The 21,573-nt window shown below is 41.9% G+C and overlaps 1 protein-coding gene across 7 annotated transcripts in view; it reads right to left on the reverse strand.

Annotated features, from left to right (window-relative positions):
• Positions 1–387: 387 nt before the first annotated feature.
• Positions 388–21,573, reverse strand: part of PLCXD2 (phosphatidylinositol specific phospholipase C X domain containing 2) — a 37,489-nt gene continuing 16,303 nt past the window's right edge. For 6 of the 7 annotated variants that reach the window (XM_025214274.1, XM_025214272.1, XM_025214277.1 and 3 more), the window contains 4 exons: positions 12,734–13,194; positions 10,487–10,728; positions 7,209–7,354; positions 388–489 (listed from right to left, as the gene is read on the reverse strand). In XM_025214274.1, coding sequence (XP_025070059.1) covers positions 410–489; positions 7,209–7,354; positions 10,487–10,728; positions 12,734–13,194 — 929 coding nt within the window. In that variant the 3' untranslated portion in view covers positions 388–409. Of the gene's footprint in view, positions 490–6,572; positions 7,355–10,486; positions 10,729–12,733; positions 13,195–21,573 lie in introns of those variants that run through there. The other variant, XM_006032510.2, reaches the window with a different exon arrangement.

A 21,573-nucleotide genomic window follows, 5' to 3' on the forward strand; every position in this document is an offset into this window, starting at 1 on the left:
GGATATCATTGTGAAGTTTATCGTACTCAGCTTTGCACTAACTCTTCTGACACACTGTGTGTGTCTTTGTGGCTTTTAACATGTGGATAGGTGGCATGAAGTGAGCCCAGATGCACTGTTTTGTCATAAAAGGTAGGGAAATATTATTACAGGATTTTGTAAGAAGCAAGTAGAGTTATCAAAACTGTCTCCAAATAATTTTCTCATTTCAAAATAAACAGCTGTAAAAGCCACAATATTAACATAATAGTATTACCCAAGTTGTGTGTTTATTTTCAAGATTCAGTCCCTCCAATGAAATAAATAATATTCTGAGTTGAATTAAAAGAAAAGCAAACAGATGTCAACCCCAAATTTATTTGCAGTTAACATGAAGTATTACAACACATGAGACTAAATTAGACAAATCCTAAGGTGCAAAATACCAAAAGAGAAGGGAAGAAGAAACTTCATAAGGAACCACAGCAGAGAAGAAACAATTCTTTTTTCCTGAAAGGTATAAACAACACATTAAAAAAAAAAAAAGTCTCACTACAACATTTTTTTCCAACGACCAGAAATTCAAGATGTCAAAAATATTCTTTGATACCAAGTATATTTTAGTATTAAATAGTTACATTTTAAAAAATAAAGAATGTGTGTATCAGTTCCATTTAAGCGAAATGCAGACAACAAAGAAATATATTTAGAGTTTATGACAACAGATAAGAAACACTACCAATGATAAAACAGTATGTAAACTCTGAAATACAGTACATAATTTCACAAATTCACCAGGTTGTTCTGAAGTCAACGTCACTATTCTGACATAGAGTCTATATTCGTTCTGTACCATAAAAAGTAAGCTGTTATATTGTACTGAATTTGTGAGGATAGGTAAATGTGTCAAAAAGTCAGCTTCCTTTCTTAGTGTGACAGGGGCCTAAAGTAGAGAGCTAATAGTCCTAAAACATCACTAGAAGGTGACTGAGTACAGAATTCAGTTTCCTATTCTCCAAAATTATGGATTACACCTTCAGTTCTACAACAGAGATAACATAATGTATTCGATTTTCAAATTCCTATGGCTTGTCTACTGTTTATTAAACAAGTCAGTTTGTTCCACCAAATTTGCTCAGTAAATATTGCTGGCTAGGACAGGTACTGACAGACAGCTCCTCTAGAGGACTAAATTTTCATTGCTCTTCTATGCCCTCTAGTGATAAGTAGTTTGAGGGATGAAGTGTGAGAGATGCAAGGAGGGCTCTAGTTCCTTTCCATGAAGAATTTTTAATTTTGAAAACCTGCCTTCATTTCAAAATAAGAGTAGAAATTGAAGACTTGGATATCCATAGAACAAAAAAATATGAAAAAAAAATCTGTTCTGGTTGTACAAACTATTTCATTTTTATATTGGCTTTTTAAATTTTATACAAAATAATGTCAAAATGAAAACTAATTTCAAAGGAGCAAAATAATAATGTTTCATTCCAAAAAAAAAGTCTGAACACTCATATTTCACCACTACTAAAATGAAATTAAAGTAAAACCTTCCCAACTGTGCAAAGCTTGGTTATCAATTCATTCACATATTCCAACAGCATATGGTTCCACTGAAGCTTTGCTGACTCTGTCTATTCATAACTTTCTTGTCATCAGCCAAGTCCTTCAAACAACTACTCTTTGTTGCGCAGAAGGCAACTTGTACTGGAGAAAGTTGTGACACGAGAAAAAGAACGTAGGAACAATAATGTAAGTGCTTAGAAGTTCTACCAAAATTTATTTTGCCAATAAATTGGGCTGCACAAGTGCTCCTCTGATTTTTAACACTTCCTGTTTTGTCTGTCAGGCTCCAGAACAATAGTTCTATTTCTTTCTGTGTTTCCTAGTTTGAAATAGAAAGTAGTTTCCTACTTTTTTCTCTTCAAAAAAAAAGAAATTTGGATCCTGTCTGACTTTTGATGAAATTTTAAGTTAGCTCTTAATTTTTTCCAAGCTAGTTCAATCATCCATGCTTTGTGGCATAGAAATTGCCCTAGTTTCTGCCTTGATATTTTGTCTCTTCATACAATTTTTCAGTTGAGTTGGTTCAATATAGAGTAAACTTGGGTATCTAAAAATAAAGCATGTAGAACATATTTCAAGGTGACTCTCATCCAATTCTAAACACACACTTAGCCTTCTTTTGCTGACTTGCATTTCCCATCACTCCCTCCATTCATCTACTTAAAACAAAAGTTTCTGTCATTTATTTTAACATGTATGGCTGTTCCTACCTGCAACATGTACAAAAAGAAAAAAAAAATCAGAACATGAACACTTTTTATAAGAAAAAACAACAATTCTGAAGCTAGATCCAGAGCTAATGTGGGTGGAAGCATTTCTATAATGAACTTAGCCAAAAACCTGAATAAAAAGATCTCCCCATAGATTTGCCCCTCAGCCTAATTCTACTCTGAAACAAGGAAAAATGGCAGAAAAGTACTGTGGTTCTGGGAACTTTAAATCTCAACAGGAACTAAAATTCAATTTCAAGGAAGGGAAACAGCTAGACAGAAATTCTGCAACTAAACACCTAACAGTTTGCTGTTGGGCTCCAGGGGTTGGGGGGTCCAGCTGCAATATGGACTGGCTGCGAGTCTGCAGCCACTCTCTGTAGCCTCTCCCCTCCCCACTTCCAGCCCTGGCACTGTCTTCAGAATGGGAGGGGGAGAATGGAGGGGAGTTCCATCTGGGGTTTTTTCAGTCAGCTCTGGAGGGTGGGGTGGATGGACTGGAGCCCCCGCAAGCCCTGGGACCCAACAGCAAATATCTGTTGGGTCTGGGAATCGCTGTAACTCATGGCGCTTCATGCAAAGCGCCATGAATTACTGTGGGCAGCTGTACTTCTGTGTGCACCCACAATTGTTGTCACCATCAACTTCAGAAATTAGAAGTGCACTGATACATCAGTACCATACCAGATCAGCATCAATAAAAGGCAAATTAACATTATTGGCTATTGACTTTTTTTGGCCGCTGTAGCCAATAATGTCACCGATAAATACAATATGCCTTCTGGCCAAGGCCCCCAGATGCCACATGCATGCATACAGCCACAGCATGCATGTGGCCAGGAACGCAGCCAGGCAGTATGGAGAGCAGTGTCCTCTAGGTAAGTCATGCCTTTCCCTCCCCAAAACCCCTTCCCCTCCACACACTTACCTGCAGGGTGCTGCTCTTCACACTGCCTGGCTGAGCTCCTGTAAATCGGTTATCGGCCAATATGTCTGGTGAATAATTGGCTATTGGTATCAGCCAAGAAAATCTTTATAGGTGCACAATTATCAGAAATATTCAGGTGTTTTCACCCTGATCTCCACTGATGTAATTATGTGCCTGAGACTTGGCATCTTAGTTGCCAACTGCATTTGTTTATAGCAAAAGCTGCTTATCTTCATGATTAATACAAATCCTGAGTGATGTAGACCCAAGTAACTTAGGACAGAACTTCCCACACTGCAGGCCATGGAAATCTGGTGGCCTGACAAGAACTGAGTATTCCCATGGTGCTAACTTTCCTCCTTGTTTCTACTTCCTAACTTGCATTAAGAAGCACAGACACTTCCCTAATGTTTCTCCTCACATATATACCTATCCCTTTTGTGTTAGGCATGTTCTTTCAACATCAGTGAGAAGGCAGATGGTTTGGATATTAGCCATGCCAGGCAAGAGGGTCTATGCCCTAATGAGTTTCTGAGTTAATAGGTATTGCCCACTAATTCTGGTCTAGATAGATAACAGTCACAGTGCAACGTCTTTCTGTCTACAAAGAAGTAGTACTATAGATTCTTCAAAAGCTGCATCTAAATATTACACTTAAAAGATGCCAGTAATATTCCATAAAACTTTTTATGAGCAGGTCTTAAGAGAAAAAAAAAATCAAATTTAAATATTTGTGCCACAGCTTCTCCATTTCTTGTAATCAACCTTAAACAGGATCACCATGGTTCATGGCACAGAGACTAACTGTAACAAAAGCAAGCATGCACTGGGACCCTTCTACAGCTTCCTCCCTGAATTCAACGCCCATCCAAACATTGGTACCATGGCTGCAGTTTGCAAAACAGTTCCCATGTTGCTATCAAGTTCATTTTTAGGTCTTCCTTAAGTGTAAATTTTAGTCCATGGGGAAGATACAGCTCTGTGGCAGAATCTATACAGAAATAAAATAACCTTCCTTCCCCATCCCACAGCATAGGCCATAGGGGTACTAGCTTGCCTTATACTTCTCTGATACCATACTTCAACCTAATTTTAAGAAAACAGTACTTACAAAGTCTGAGATCTCAGTCAAAGATTGCCTTTGGCTATGTCCATATGGCAGCTGGAGATATGGCAGCACATGTAGACCGACTTAAGCTAGTTTGGTTACCAGCAACACTGAAACTGATAGTAACAAGTGCTTCAGCATGGGCTAAAATCTCAACTACTTAACTACTTCAAAAGCTAGTTCAGGCTGAATTTTATACTATTCTAGTCTTTTCCACTATTGTTATTCAAACTAGTTTGGGTACATTTGTAAAGTGCTGCCATAATGCCTTTTACTGCACTGCAGATGCAGCCCTCACTGTCAGCAGTTTGTCATTTGGATAACCATCAGCTGGAAACCACTTTGATACCAATTCTTTCATTATGGCAAAGAGCAGGCAAAGATCAATGATGTTTTTCATCACCATGAATCTAAGTTAATTCCCATTTTAATTTTTCTTCAGCTAGTTGTCACAATACTCACACATTCACTAGCTCTTTGTCCTATATTTCAACAAGCAGCAGTCTGTAGAACATGCATAAAATTTCTTGAAAACATGAAGGGGCAGAAAGGAAACCCAGAACTCTGGCCTCCTCTCAGACAAATGCATTATAAGGGTTAAAAACAGCTCCATTTCTCTGCCAACTGTATAAACATTAGCTGTCTAAACCTGATAAGTTTATTTTTGAGGTAGATGCACATAGTCCAAGAAGATAAGAGATTAAGGACCAAATACAAATACTGAGATATATACATGTACCTGTAAATCAGTCTTTCACTTTGGTAGAAAAACTATACAAATATTTTCTTCATCCTCATTTATTTGCATTTGTACTTCCTGAGGTTTACTTTGAGTTCTGAGCTCAAAGAACATCTACAACTAGATGAGAGCTCTCAATTAGATACATACTTAGACCCCATAGCTTTCTCCAATTCTGGGATTTTATCTTGATGCACAAGAGAAACTGGGTTAGTTGCAAAACACACACACACAGAGAAAATGCAGTTGAAACCATTGTTTCATACCATTTTGCAAAGATCAAAAGATGCTAAATATTTTTCTGCACATTTTTTTCATTTTGATGGATATGATGTGCTAATTCTTTCCCTGATTTAAAAACTAAAAAGTTGCTTGTTTAATGTTTTGAAAACTGCTTAAAAATGCTATTAGTTTGTCTTCCCTATTTTTTGTTCTCCCTGCCTCATGGGAAAATGGGGGATGGAGGGAAAAGAGAAAGACAGAAGCAGAGTCAGATTTTCAGTTTTCCTTAGAATAGGTTTGACTGGAAAAAAAATTCAAAGAGCTCTAATTAAAACCAGGCCACAACCAGATAAACCAGATTAGAAGTGGGCCACAGTTCACATAGTAGACTTGCAAGCCTTTAAATGAACTTTATGAAAGTTTTGAGTTTATACCCCAAAAGCAGATCCATACATCACTAGCATTAAGTACTGAAACACCATCACAGAAGAGGCAGCATGGAAAGCCACAGCTGTGTCTGGAGAAGGTAAGGAATCCAGAGGTTCAGAGAAAGCTCAGAAATGTTTTAAGGACACAAAAATATATGGAACATGATCAGCAGGTATCCTAGTTTTCTATTTGTCATAGAAGAAGCTACCTCTGCCACAGTTTTTGCCTCTCACCCAATCAGCGGTGCACCTCCTCTCACCCCCCCTCCCCTCCCAACCACTGCTTATTGGCCAAGAGGCAAAAACTGTGGTAAAAATAAAAAGACAGCAGAAATGGCACCACTTCCATGGGGATGGCACCACACATTTGGTAGGCCACAGAAAAACACGGAGTTTTGTGGGTTTTTTTAAATGGCGATTTTCTTCCTTTTTTTCCTTGTGGAAAACTAGGATCCCTGATGATCAGATACTCAACAAAATTTCAGTTTTTAGCTATTTCCAATATAGCTTAAGGGTGAAGGGGTGAGGAGAAAAACAAAACAAAACAAAACCCTAATTAGAGTGGGAGAAAGATTCACATGAATGAAAGGGTCTGGGTTTTGCCTAAGTGTCACTCTGCTGTTTCCTACATTACATCTCAAAATGAATACTACAGTGAATAACACCCTGCTGACTTACTAACATGCATATATTTGTCTTTTTGCACACAGCTTACCTCCCCACCCCTAGTACCTTCCAAGAAAAACTCAACAGGAAACAATCTTCAAAGCACAAAAGTGCATCTGCAGCCTGCTCTCATGGATTTATTACACATGTCCCTAAAAATAAAGACAAGCCAAAAGCAAAACCTTGAAGTCAAAAGGCCCTGAGATTATGAAGTTCAGATCCCAACTTTGCACCTGAGTCCAACTTTATTTAAAATATTGTACAAAGAATAAAAGCTTCTCTCTATGGGGACACTGTTGCTTTAAAGAAACTCAGAGGTAGCTTCCAGTGTAATAAAGAAACAAAGACTTTCAGATGAAACTAGCAAAGCTCTGACTGATGCAGCCAGGAGGAGATGGATGCCTTTTTTGGCTAGCCTGCCAGAACTGCTGCATAGGGAATCAGTAACAATGCTCAATTTGAGCCCTGGATTCAGTAACATGAAGGATGCATGCAAAAACAGCAAGCCATCCCTGGCGAGATGATGCCAATAATTGGTTACATCTGCTTGAAAGTCCAACCTCCTGTTGGCAGGCAAACAACCTCCTGTCACAAAGCAGATGTGTCAAATGCATAGCCACAAACAGCCATGCAGCAGTGCTCGGTACTTAGTGTTCAGGTCAAATTGTTGCAGCTACAAAAGAACAGACCATGATGTATATAGTCTTAACTGCGCTTCTTTTGAAACCATGGCTTTGTTCCAAATAAATACATAAATAAATAAAACTCTTGCATTTTGTACAGCTGGAAGGCTCTGAATCCTCATAAACAGAACAGGATTAAATTTAGAGTGAGAGACAGAGCAATCAGGATTTAGTCACACCTCTGTTCCCTTCTAACAGAAGATTGTTTAATGCAATCACTGTAGCAGCAAAGTCGACTAGTTCCACGAAGTCTGATGTAATTATGTTAACGCCCATGACACCAGGTTTCTGTGTCTTTACCCAATTCAAAATCATAGGCAGGTTCCTAAAAAAAAAAATAAAGACAAAATCAATTTTAAAAGCCTTGGTTTAAAAGCACTTTGCTTTTTTCTGTGTTTGATAGCTTGCCTACAAGCAGCACTGATATGTTAAGTTTCTATTGTGCCGTTTATTACCCACATTGCTAACCAAATATGTATTGTACTCTAACACCACCAACCGTCTATGGGAGAAAAATGGCAGCTGTACAATTAAATCATGGGTGAAAATATTGGCTAAAATCACTGACATAAACAACTGTCCATAAAAATCTCAGGGCTTTAAAAAGATTTCACAGAGTATTTGGCATCTCGGACTTCAAAAGTCCCACTGTAGTTTGTCAGGCTTTGTTTTGTTTTGCTGAAGTATTACTGAAATGAAGGCTTAACTCGTACGCTGCAATTTAAGACATTGTTGGGAGTGTCTACACATAGCCCTGTGGTGATGTAGTCATGTGCTACATCACCATATGGTGTGCTACAGCAACGTAGTGATCATGAGTCTACATGTGATCAGCAGCTACACTGCCATAGTGGCATGCTTCCCCAGTATAGCGTGCCGCTATGGCAAGTCTAATTTAACCGCGCATGGTGCAGTACAGGCCGTTACTACGCCATGCTTTAGTATTTCCAAAACTGAAGAATTTTGTAAATTGTTCTTTTCAAGACCCTGTAATGAGGGTTTGCAGAAGTTCTTATGCTTCTTTAAAATTCCTGGGTTTCAGCTGAAGCCAGATCCAGAAGTGACTAAATGTATCAGTATTCATTTATATTAGTCACTTAGTATGCCTGTTGCTTTACAAGAAGACAAAACAAGCTGTTCACCTCTTGGAATCAGCTAACCAAGGAATGTACCACACATACGCACCATCCCTTCAAGGAAGTTACCAGTAAACAAAAAGGAGAAGCTGAGGGTAAGAGAGTCATTATTTCCAAGGGGAGTTGCTCATTTTTTAATCATTTGTTTTTATTAGTTTCAGATGTTTCTTCTTTATCAGATGGAACTTAAACAGCTTAATATTCATATTCAGACTGTCCCCACTCAATTGTAGTGACAGTGTTTATACACACAAGCAATCAGACCCTAAATATTTAGCCTCTTTTAAATGGTGTATACCATATCATGCTTAATAGTTTATTCCATAAATGGTGTATACCATATTATGTTTAAACTAGAATCACTCATTGACTTATTGGGTTTTCTCCAAACAATCTTCCAGGTAAACAAACTATGGTTGTGTAATTGAATCAGCGTTGAAACAAAATGAAATCACAGTAATACCATGAAAATAATTTACTGATATTTGTTAATTACTTAGATAAGAAAGGTTATGTGAAAGCTTTAACACATTAGTATGATACAGTTATACATACAAAACAACCATCATGACTATAAATACAAGACTTTCTATTGCAGGGTTGTTGGTTGTAGCTGTGTTGATCTAAGGACAGGCAGGAAAGATTCTTTGGGTAGATCTGACATCATTTATTAGACCAGCTAAATAGTTGGAAAAAGTTTTTTGCAAGTGTTTGGGCAAAAACACCCCCTCAGGCATTGGGAGAGTCTGCAGAGTCTCCTGATGCCTGAGGAAGGGTGCTTGTGCCCAAAAGCTTGCGAAGAACTTTTTCCAACTATTTAGTTGGTCTAATAAATGATATCACATCTACCCAAAGAACCTTGCCAGACTTTCTATTGAGCATTTTGAATAAAACACAAATTTAGATTTGCATAACTTATTACCTAAACACAAAAGCCTTTTACAGCAGGCATTTTGGCACCATCTAGTGTTCAACGTACAGAAAACAAAACAGTACACTTCAGAGGGTAAAGGCAACTGGACATCTGGATGTTACCAATAATATCACATCACTTGGCTTTAAACGTAATTCTTTCTTTTGCAAGACTAAATACTGTGGAAAAGCAAATGCCTTGGAACTTCACTGCTCACTGTGCAATGAAAAACTGAGTACGTTCTAGATTCCCATTTTTAAAATGTTCTTAAAACCCTGCTAAAATAAAAAAGATATTAAGAAAAAAGTGTAGTGTTTTGTCATTGTTTTTACAGAAGAACGCTGTATGAACCACTAGAAGAATGATATCTCTCTGCAAGGAACTATAAGTCTCTTTCAAGGTAGTAACAGCTAGAGTTACAGTTCCTTGCAGAGTGGCAAAGTTCTTGAAAATGTGCTTTGAACGTCAAAGGCCATAGACCTAATAATTGCTAACACATGACAGTCTCAGTGTCTGGTAGTTAGTTCAGTAAGTGATGTGCTCATTTGGACAACTGATGTTACAGTAGCAGATGAAGTAGGAGTAACAGCACAACAGAACAAAAGAACCCCGCCTGACAAACCACTGAAAGGATTGGGATGGATAGTATTAAAAAGTAAAAGGGGGAACCAAATCCCAGCGTGAAATGCTACTTCTATCTGATCAGGAACACAGGCTACCAGACACAACAGAAATACATAAGCCCGATCCAGGGAAATAAATAGGCCCTGCACATGCCTTTAACAATACTAAAAGTTAAAAGGGCCCAAGACTTTTCAGCATTGGACCCCTCCTTATTTCAGCTCTTAAATTAATTCTTCATATATAAATCCACTGGAAAATCCTTATTGTTCATATCTCTTTTTGGTGGAGAAGCAAATCCAGGTCTTATCCTGGTCTAGGTCGTGTGTGTATGGGTGCAAGTGTTACTCAAGTCACTGGGAGAGGTATACATACAATCAATGGCAGCTGTTAGCCCACAGAAAAGGATGATACTGGATTTTCATGTAAGGAATAAGCTTCTTTTGTTCCCCTTAACTTTATTTTTAAGTTCAACTGATTTAAGGCTGGCCAACAGTAGGCAGGAGCAGGCCTGACCTTTTTTATTTTCCTTGTAAAAATTAAGTTCAAAATTAGTTTATTCTTCTATATCTTTGTTGGGACCTGAAAGTATCCACACATAAGGCCAGCCACGATGCTTTACCCAAACTGCAAGGGGTGCAAGGCTCTGAGTTAAGTGAATGATCAGTTATTAGTAAAGCAATAATTCAAGCAAAGTCTTGGCAGTTACTTGCTTATTTATTGTAACTTCAGCATCAAGGAAGGACCAGAGAAGCCCAGGACCTGGGGAATCAAGATAAACGCTTACCTGTGAACTAGTGTATTTTTTAGGCCACGGATTAGATGCCGGGCAATGGTTTTGACTCTGGGAGTGAGAATAGCTTGAGAAACATGGAAAGTTCCATACTGAGACCGCTCCCTAAGGGTAGTCTCTAAAAACTGTAAAAGTTTGTGCACATTTGTTGTGTTGGCCCATGGGGCCGGCATCTTGTTTCCTGGCCACAGAAAGGAATAATCCTGATACAGAGGGTAGTGGTAGAATATTAGAACCTACAGCAATTGAGAGAAAAAAAGGAAAATGTTATTTACAGAATAATAAATTTCATATTTCAGAATTTTAATTTATCAGAATCTCTCAATTTAAAGAGGAAGAATTAACACTTCATTGTGCCCACATAGGCTCAAATTTTGGAGTGCAAGTGCATGCATGGTAAATATTAGTGGCTGGGGGACGCATGATAAATATTAGTTCACTGTAGTGTTGGCATAAACGAAAAGAAAGTAATCTTCATTACATGCTACACTGGGTTAGGAGAGTCACTGGAGTAAAAAAAAAAAAGAGTATAGTTTACAGTAGAAAATTGAACTCACATTTAAAACTTTTTATTTCCAAATGTTCTTTTCATTTCACTCCTAAATATTTAACAGACAGAATTCGTGGTACCTCTTATGTAAGGAAAACAATGATGTGTGAAGCTAGGTAACTCGTAACAATTTAACTGATTGTAACATAATGAACGAGGTTGCATATTGGTATCAAGCAGACATTTAGGATAAGTATAGAGAGTCAAAAAGCCCCAGGCTGAATCAATTAAATCTTTGTAGGTTTCTCAAAACTGCATACATTGAACCAATAAGCAAGTGAAATCATGTTCACTTTTGAAACCAGAAAGGCAGTCAGATTCTTGCAGTGGCCCATGCCAGTAGTCAGGCAGGGGGGACAGGACAAAGCATGCCTCCCAGCCTGCTGGCCACTGCCAAAGGCACCCAAATGCAGCAGAGTAGGGCTTGTCCTTGATTGGTTGTCCAGCTCACGCCCTTCAGACACTTGTGGTCTTCCCCCAGGGGGGGGAAGAGTCCCTTCAGCCACAGTCTGGTTGGGTCCACCAACCTCAGAAAGGGTTCCCTACCCCTGACAGGGTCCCCTAAGCCCTGCCCTGGTGTTAAGAGGGGATCCCCACCCCCCCCCATTATCAGATTTAATATTAGATTTTTGGGTGGAGAGGAGAAACCTGCCCCTTCCCATTCCCCCCCCCTGGCCCAGCAGTAGATGCCCAGCTAGGTGCTGCCCCAGTGTTGGGGAGAGGGGAGAAGGAGCCTGCAGTGAGAGCTTGACTCTAACCACTCAAAGCCATGCTGGAATCCCTCAGCCTTGCACCCTCCTCAGACTCCAGGCCAGCTGAGGAGGGGGTGGGCTCCCTCCCAACCACCCGGAAGAGTGATAGTGCTCCAGCTAGGGAACTGAGGGGTGGAGCAGACCCTACTCTGCCGGAGCAGACAGCACAGCCCAGGGCTGCAAAGCATCCTGGGATGCTGGGGAGACCAAGTTAACCTGAACCGGGAGGGGATCTGGGACAGAAGTTCCATAAACTGATTTGACCTAAATCAGTTAAGTCTGATACTCCATCCAACCAGATTTATCTTTAACCAGTTTGAGCCATTTTAAAAGCAGTTTACGTGCACTGAGCTTCTGTTCTGTTACAAGTTTAAATCGGTTTCTAATCACTTAAACCAGTTTATGTGCAACTTCTAATCCTAGCCTTAATAGGTGAAACACCAAAGCCAATCATTGTGTTAACTAGCTAAAATCTTAAGTTCCTGATTCTAAGAGCTTTATTCCAAAGGTCATATTAAGGAACAGCATAGGAAGGCCCAGCAAGGGCCAGGAAGAGTCTGAGTTACCAAATTCAGATCCAGGGTTGAATATATTAATGCTGAACCTTGTTCATCCCATCTAGGACTTCTTAGCCTGATTTGTGTTGTCTCTAGAGCTGAACATGCAAGATTTTTAACAAAATGCATTTGTAGTGTTGGGGGTTCAACTCTAGCATTTATGGATATTAAGTGTTTTAACTCCAGTGTTTTTTTGCCAAGATCATGGGATTTATGTAGACTCACCTGGAGTTACAGCACTTAAATGTTTCTTGTTAACTGCTTTGACAAGGGGTTCTTTGCCTCTCTCAGGTAGGGCCCAGGATTTTAGGCAACACAAATAAATAGTAATTACCATGCTCAGAACCAGCCTCAGACTCATCCAGATTTTAATATCCCTCACCTGCTGTTTCAACTCCCACAAATATTGCAAAGTCACTTTTTCTACAGGTTGCACTGGGCAAAGTTTTGATCCAAATGCTTTCAGTATCTTGCTGATCAGGTACAGGTGGTGACTATCATCCATTGCATAGAAATGATTGAAATCCAGGAAAATGACTTCTCCAGGGTGTTGCAGGAGGAAGCTGTTAATCTCCATCAGCCCATCCCAAACTCTGATGCCAAACAAGCCGTGTATGAAGTAGATCTCCTTCTCCACTTCTCCTGGCTTGGACGATACACGCAAATCAAAGTAGCGGATTCCACTTTCCAGCTGCTCCTTGAAAGTCAGGTTTTGAGTAACTGACCACTTCTTCATTAGCTTTTTAACCAAAGAAATTTTAGCTAAACGTTTAATTGCTGTTGCTTGGTCTGGTCCCACTGGAGATTTCTCATCAACCCAGTAGCTGAAAGAATCATGTGACCCTGGAAATAAAAAGCCAAGGTGAATTAATGCTATAACTTTGAAATTATTTTTAAACATCCTTTAAGGAAAAAGGGTTCATTTAAGATACTAAACTGGGACACTGGAGATTTGGCCCCAAATCTTGACCCTAGCACAGCTGCCTTGTGTTTCCTTTGTTTCTAAAAGAGCATGGAGCAAGAATTGTAACAAATGAGAACAAGACCTCCTTTGTCTTATGTAAGCAAGTCTGGGAGCTCTTCAGAATTAAAATAGTTCCATCGTGTGCCTGCACAATTCCTAGCATTATGCAGATGCTACCACAGTACAAATGATGAATATCAACATTATGGAGTACTGTTTACTCCATTCGCCTCTTGCAGTTTCACAGGCAATCAAGCAATAATTAAGCTACTCACCACAGCTCTCCTACCACCTGCAAGCACAGGCATTTAAAATTTGTGGCTCTTCCTTGTTGGTGCAAAAAGCAATGAGTGACCAAGATTTTCCCTTTTATTCCTAGCTTTAATATATCACAGTTCTCTAGAGTTGTAAGTATTCCCATCCCACCCTGGTGAAATAACTAGCTGCCTAAGGCACCAAAGCTCTTGGCGTATCCACAGGTAAGGGCTGAATGGCAACGTTGTTACATCACTGTGCTTTAGGACTTCCAAAAGGAAGTCCTAAAGCATGGTGCAGTAACCACACATACTGCGCTGTACGGTCATTTTTAGCAGCTAGTTCGTTGTAGTGGCGTGCTAAAATGCGCACTAGTACGGCAAAGTAGCTGCTGGTCACATGTAGACACCTGTGGAAGTTACGTCACCATAATGCATTGCTACGGCAATGTAGCATCAGATATGGATGCACCCTCAATGTATTAATGTGCTTCAGCCTCGGGCTTGAGAAATCATTTCCAGACATGGAATGATCACTCAATCTGCCATCTTACGCACTCCTTGCCCTCTGTGCTGAAATTGCTAACCAGTTAGTACCAAAAGTGCTAACTTTTGGGGATGGAAGCCCAGCTTCATCTAGGAAAAGAGGCTATTGCCTCTCTGATCCCTGGTGCACTCTCTCCCCAAAATTATATTTTGCAGTTTCTCTGCTAGGCCTGAACTCAACCCTTTTTCTCCTGGGCCAGGATCGACCTGGATAGGAACTGAAAGAGCAATACACACATGCAGCTGATTCTGCAGTTGGTCGAACCACAGGACAAACTGTTTTGGCAAATAGGAGAGCCTAACACCAACACTAGCTCCTTTAGTCCCCGTTACCTGCTTTTTTGCTGCCTGAACTCCCTGCCTATGGACAGCAACTCCTTCTCCAGCCATGGCGTGATCTAATTCTTTGGTATATTATCTCAACTATCCACTTGCCTCCCCTCTCATCTATTCAAATCTATTAATTTCCTCTGCCTTTTCCCTGAATGTGCACACAGTACCACCTTGTCAGATTGCTGGTTCTCTACACCTGTACTTGAACTAATTCAGATTTTATTGTAGGAGGACTGCTCATGTGACCGTAGCGGTGTTTAATGGGCACCTGAACAGGCAATGGGACCTGTCAGATACCTGCTCATTTGAAGACTAACCCTTTTCTGGAGGGCAAAGTCAGCCTATAAATGAGATTATGATCTCAAATGGGATTACCCTGTTAGGATTTTTAAACTGCCAAAGAAGCACAGATTGTTAATAAATCAAACATCAATTGCAACATTCCAAAATATGCCAACAATAATCAGATTCACCACCCATTCCCTTCTACTTCTTTGTTTAATCCATTCTTTTTCAACAGCCATCTTTCAGGCTTTGCCAACAAATAAGGAAAACAATATCCTAATGTTCCCTTCATTTCTGAAATTCGTGCAGCCCTTACATGGGTTTTGTTTTGTTTTTTTGAAATAACGAGCTTTAAGAAAAACATGGAAATATGAAAACTGTTGGACAGAGATGATTTAGCTGGTTGTAACAGACGAATACAATAGAAAATAGCTGCCAGTTATGGAAACAGCATTTCTTTTGTACAGCATAACAACTATAATAGTTTTCTTTCCAAACATGCAACTCTGAATATAAACCATTCTTTTTGTAAGGGATCATATAACCAATAACTAACAAAAGAAACCAGAAGTTACTTTACTTTAATTGCTGGCTGTAAATCATATAGACATCTGAGAGCTTTTAAGCTTTCTTTTGTAGTATAAGCAGCTTATTTCTGACAAACATTCTATAATGAGTATAGATACAAATTTGCAAAAGCTTTTTTTTCCCTCTCTTTCTTTTAGTGCACACTTAAATTTCACAGAAGAGCGGTGTTTATCTGTGTTAGTCTGACATCAGAGAAAAAATAGGAAAGCTCTTGCCTTTCTGACTTAAGCAACAACCTGCTTTGTTAGATGCTATGAATGGACTCTCCAATGGACTGCAAAGTGAGAGAATGTTTTTTTTTCAAAGTTTGCAAACATGGAAAAGGCATCAATCCAGGCCTAAATGAATGAGGTCATGCTTTGCATTTGACAAAGTAGGTTCCTGCTTATGAAAGCTCTCTGAATCAATCAGTCTCAAAGCGTATGTATAGAAGTCGCATTTAGATTGACCTAACTAGAATGAAATTAAGTGCAATGCCTGAATTGTACAGGCATTCGGGGGGGTTAAATAAGGTAAAAAATGCCTGAGATCAACTAACTTAAATGGGGAACAGGTTAGTCCAATCCAACACCTGTATGCATTCAGATCACAGATGCAGAGCTGGGAAAGCCCAGTCACTGGCCCCAGCCCTAAGACTGAGCTCTTCCTAGCTTCTCCCCCCACAACCCTGAGAAGGCTATTTTTTAGCTCCCTGACTCCTCCCTTCAGACCTACTAGCTCTCCCCCAATCCCATCCCACCCACTCCAAGGATATTTTTGCATGTATTTCAGGGGTGGAGGGGGTGCTTTAATTAGAGTGGCTCTGATTAAAAGGCCCACAGAGTTTCAGGTACCAGTGTCCCTGTGCTTCAAAGTGGCACTGAGGGCCATTTAACTAAAGTTCATTCAATGAGCTTTAGTTAATGCACTCCTGCTGCCATTTTGAAGTTTGGGGACGCTGATACATGACACCTTGAGGCTTCTGGAGCATGCTGATTAGCATGCTCTAGCAGACTCGAGTCTACTCCAACATGTTGTAATACAGCACACTGGAGCAGCCTCCCTGCATGTCTACAGGCACCCCAGGTTACTTACTCCTATTTCCCCACACAGCTCCCAGAACAGGCAAATGCTTGTATACATAGATCCTGGTCTACATTCATAGTTTAAAGTGACCGTCGTGACATAGGTTGTGGTGAATGTCTGTATACATCTTAAGGTGCCACTGCACCCTACATTTTATCTGACAGGAGAAAAGGAAAACCTAAAATAAACTGAAACTACTGGTTTTTCATTTGCTGTTTTTTTTTCTATTGATTAATGCAGGAGTTATGTTGACATAGTCCATTAGAAAAAAGCCCTAAAACTTGTGTTAATGTGGTCTCGCCACTTAGAGACACATTTTCTCCATCACAATTAATAGAAAGTTTCTCTCAGTCAGCAGGTCTAAGTGTTGAGTCTGCAACCATCAGTGATATTATCTTCTGTTCATGGCATCAGAACAGGAGATTGCATCAGGCATCACATACGTCCACACTGTGAAAGCAGCTAAGAGATGAGATGTAGGGTGGGGTGTAGGGCAGGGTCTGGTAGCTAGTCTCCTGAAAGCGGTGCAGCCCGGCACAGTGAGATCTTGCAGGTTGCGTGATAAAGTAAAAAGTCCAGTTAGGCCTAGCTCTCAGGCAGAGATGCATGGGTGCAAGCCCATCTCGCCCACGAGAGCAGAAGACCCCAGTGGACCCCAACCTTAACCCCCATCACGAAGCCAGGACATAAGTGGGGCCCAAAGTGGGAGGGCACTAATCAGGAGTAGGAGGCAGCTGAGAGGAGCTGAGGAGGGTCACGCTCCCCTCACCCCGGCTCTCACTTAGCCCAGCCCCCAAGGAAGCTATGCAACCGGAGCCATGCAAACAGGCATGCTCTGGGCCCTGGCACGTAAGTTACTGTGGGAGTTCGCACAGGAGGGGCACGAAGTTCTAGGTGGTGAGCCTGAAGAGAAGGGTCGGCACAGCAGTAGCCCAGACTACTTCCTGTGCAATGGTGGTGATGCACCAAACACCGAAGATCCCCTCCGCCTCTGGGATCTCCCACTTCTTGCACCACTGAGGCCTCCACCCAGATGGAACCCATGGTTCTGGCCTCCACTCAGATGGGGCTCCTGGTTCTCAGCTCTGGGGGCTGCCTGGAATGACTGCAGGCACCTGGGATCAGGAGCAATGATACCGCCCCTTGTCAGGTTTGCTCTGCATTGGAGTCTCTGGAGTGACAGATTGGGGTGCTCCACGCAGTGGTGCAGAGGCTGCATGCCATCAGAGATGGCAACGAGAAGATCGACTCTTACTGCCAGACTCTTCACCAAAAGAATGAAGAGGGGAGCACAAGGATGGCTTGCAGGACAAGGGTGGACAAGAGAAGCTCCCATGAATTCCAACTAGGGAACGCTTGGACGAACGTTGTCTCCAGCCTCAAGGCAAGCTGTGCCAGGTCATCACCCGCCTGGATCTTCACAACAGGTATGAACTCCACGTAGCACCTGGAGAGCTAGCTGAGCTGCCAGCTCCAGAACTCAAGGAAGAAAGGCAACTTGAAACCAACCCAAGGAAGAAATGCAGAGTGATTGTTGTGGGCGACTCCCTCTTGAGGGAGACAAAGGGAGCAATCTGTTGCTCCAACCCCTTGGCCCGTAAGGTCTGCTGCTCCCAGGGGCCCACATCCTAGATGTAGCTGAGAGGATCCTGAAACTAGTCCAGCCTTCCAACCTCTACCCCATGCTCCTCATCCACGTGGGCACAAATGACATGGCTCAGATCAATCCCAGTTGAGTTATGAGTGACTGCAGGGCTCTGGGGGTGGGACTCAAGGGGATGGGGCACAGGTAGTTTTTTCCTCAATTCTCCTAGTTATGGGTCACAGGCACCCCAAGTTACTTAATCCTATTTCCCCAAGAGGGAGAGACAAATTGATGAGGTGAACAGAAGACTGTGGCGCTGGTGCCATCTTGAAGGCTTCGTTTTTTTCAACCACAGTCTTCACTTCCAAGGCATTGGTCTGTTGGGAAGGGACATCTTTCACCTCTCTCCAATAGAGAAGAAGCTCTTCCTCAGCCAGAATGGCTGACATACTTGACAGGGCTTTAAACTAAGTTATCCAAGGAATGGGCAGACAATCACCAGTGCAAGCCCACCATGCATCAACCACAGAATCAATAGGTCTTGCAGCACAAGGGATTTCACTCCTACCCCAGCCCAAGGAAACGACTCTTTTAGGAGTGCTAGCAAGCCTAGGGCCTCTGATGCCAGGCTTATTTGCCTGTACACAAATGTCAGAAGCCTGGGGAACAAACAGGAGCTGGCCCTTTTGCTACACAAAAAATCAATTCAATCTCATAGGAATAAGAGACCTGGTGGGACTCCACCTTCAACTGGATCACAGGTATAGATGGCTATACTTTGTACAAGAGAGATTATGTTGCTAGAAAGGGCGGGGGTGTAGCTCTCTGTGTGAAGGAACAATACACTTCCCTACGAATGGAGTTTGTCCCCAAACAAGGGCGACTTGAGACCCTCTGGGTTAGATTACAGGGAGAACATGGCGATATAACAGTAGGAGTCTACTACAGACCTCCTAACCAAGAAGATCTTAACCTCACATTTGCTAGATAACTGGCAGAGGCTGTATGCTCTCAGTGCATGGTTGTCATGGGTGACTTCAACTACCCTGATATGTCATGGGAGGAGCATTCTGTCAAATTTGATCGGTCGCGTAGCTTTCACACTTACACTGACAAACCGTACTTGTCTCAAGAGGTCTACGGGCCAACAAGTAAGGCGTTCCTAGATCTGGTACTGGCCAAAGGGGATGATCTAGTGAGCGGCCTGAGAATCAAAGGGAAGCTGGGAGACAGTGATGAGTTGATCACTTTCTCTATCTATCACAAAGCTCGCAAACCAGTCAGCAATGCAGAAATCCTTGATTTTAGGAAAGCTAAATTTCATAAGCTCAGGAGGCTGGCTGCCAAGACCCTGAGAAACCAGGACCTGATAGAGAGGGTAGTCCACAATGAGTGGTCGCTCCTTAAGGACGCAATCCTCCAAGCACAAGGAAAGTCCATCACAGCTCATAGGAAAGGAAGCAAAATGGCTGGGTGACCCATAAGTCCCCTATTGAGCCACAGGGAACTGCTGTACCTGAAAAGAGAAGCCTATAAGGAATGGAAGTCAGGTAATATCACCAAGGAAGAAAAATCAGCACTGGCCCACACCTGTAGGGAGCAAACTAGGAAAGCTAAGGCCATAACCAAACTCAAACTGGCTACAGAAATCAAGGACAATAAAAAGTCCTTCTTCAAATACATAGGCAGTCAGAAGAAAAACAAGGGCAACACTGGACCCTTGCTCAACCATACAGGGTAGCCAACAACTGACACCCAGGAAAAAGCTCATCTCCTTAACGATTACTTTGCATTTGTCTTCCAACAACGCAAGGGGCTCATCCTGCCTAACAAAAGGCAGGATTGCCAGGGTACAGGCAAACCCATGCCCATCATTGGCAAAGATCGCATGAGGGACCAGCCTGAAGGCTAGACATTCGCAAATCAGCTGGCCTGGATGGAATGCACCCAAGAGTGCTAAAGGAATTGGCTGACATCATAGCGCAACCAATGGTGAGGATATTTGAGAACTCGTGGCACTCAGGAGAGGTTCCTGAAGATTGGAAGAGGGCCAATGTGGTACCTATCTTCAAGAAAGGGATGAAGGAAGATCCAGGGAACTACAGGCCAATCAATTTGACCCCAAACCTGGTAAGGTATTGGAAAAAAATCAAAGAAACCATCAACAACAGGCTAACGGAACGCAACATTCTGAGAGATGGCCAACATGGCTTCGTGGCTGGTAGGTCCTGCCTGACCAACCTTATTTTATTCTATGACCCGGTGACGAACCATCTGGACAAATGAGAAGAGCCTTTGACTTGGTCGCCCATTAAGTGCTCGTGGTAAAACTGGGGAACTGTAGACTCGACAACTGCATGGTCTGATGGCTGAGGAACTGGCTCTGTGGTTGGACCCAGAACGATAGTCAACGGAACCACATCAATATGTCGCATGGTGACCAGTGGCATCCCCCATGGCTCTGTACTTGGACCAGTAACTCTTGAATATATTCAATAAACAATCAGAAGCGGACTGGCTAAATTTGCTGATGACACCAAATTATGGGGAAGTGCAGTCACACTAGAGGATAGGCTGGTGATTCAGGCTGACCTGGACAGGCTCACAAGGTGGGCAGATCAAAACCTGATGGCATTCAACATGGAGAAATGCAGGGTGCTCAATCCTCAGGAGAAAAAACCCACATCGTACTTATAGGCTCAGCAGTGCTACACTCACTAGCACAACAACCAAAAGAGACTTGGGGGTCATGATTAACTACAAGATGAGCATGAGCCACCAATGCGATGCCACAGCTGGCAAAGGAAACAAAACCCTGGCTTGCATCTACCGATGCGTCTCAAGCAAGACCCAGGAAGTCATTCTCCTGCTTTACTCGTCCCTGGTGAGGCCACAGCTGGAATACTGCATCCAGTTCTGGGCTCCTCACTTTAGAAAGGATGTGGAGAAGCTTGTGAGAGTCCAGAGGAGAACCATGCACATGATTAGAGGACAAGACAACAGGCCTTATGAGAAAAGGCTGAGAGGCATGAGACTCTTCAGCCTGGAAAAGCACAGGCTCAGGGGGGATTTGGTAGCTGCCTATAAGTGTATAAGAGGTGTGCATCAGAAGCTGGGAGAACATCTTTTCACCAGGGCACCCCAAAGGAAGACAAGGTCTAATGGTCACAAACTCCAGGAAGACCTTTTTAGGCTAGACATAATAAAAATCTTCTTTACTGTCTGTGTCCCCAGAGCCTGGGATAGTTTCCCCCAGAAGTGGTGCAAGCACCTACTCTGGACACTTTCAAGAAACATTTGGATGCCTATCTTGCTAGGATCATCTGACCCCAGCTGATTTCCTGACCCTGGGGGGGCTGGACTCGATGGGCTTGCAAGGTCCCTTCTAGCCCTAATGTCTATGAAATCTATGAAAACACCATTTTACACCACATAGGAATCATGTGCATATAAGAGGGAAACGTTCTCCTTCCCAGGATTTTGGAATAATGGGGAGGAGAATAAAGTCATATTTTCTTAATTTTCAGAAAATAAAACTATTTTGGCTTGCTGCTCCTGTACAGTGAAAAGTTATTTTCTCAGATGTACATGTGCTACTTCAA

Source organism: Alligator sinensis, unplaced genomic scaffold, assembly GCF_000455745.1.
Source record: "Alligator sinensis unplaced genomic scaffold, ASM45574v1 scaffold359_1, whole genome shotgun sequence".
NCBI classification, from domain to species: domain Eukaryota; kingdom Metazoa; phylum Chordata; order Crocodylia; family Alligatoridae; genus Alligator; species Alligator sinensis.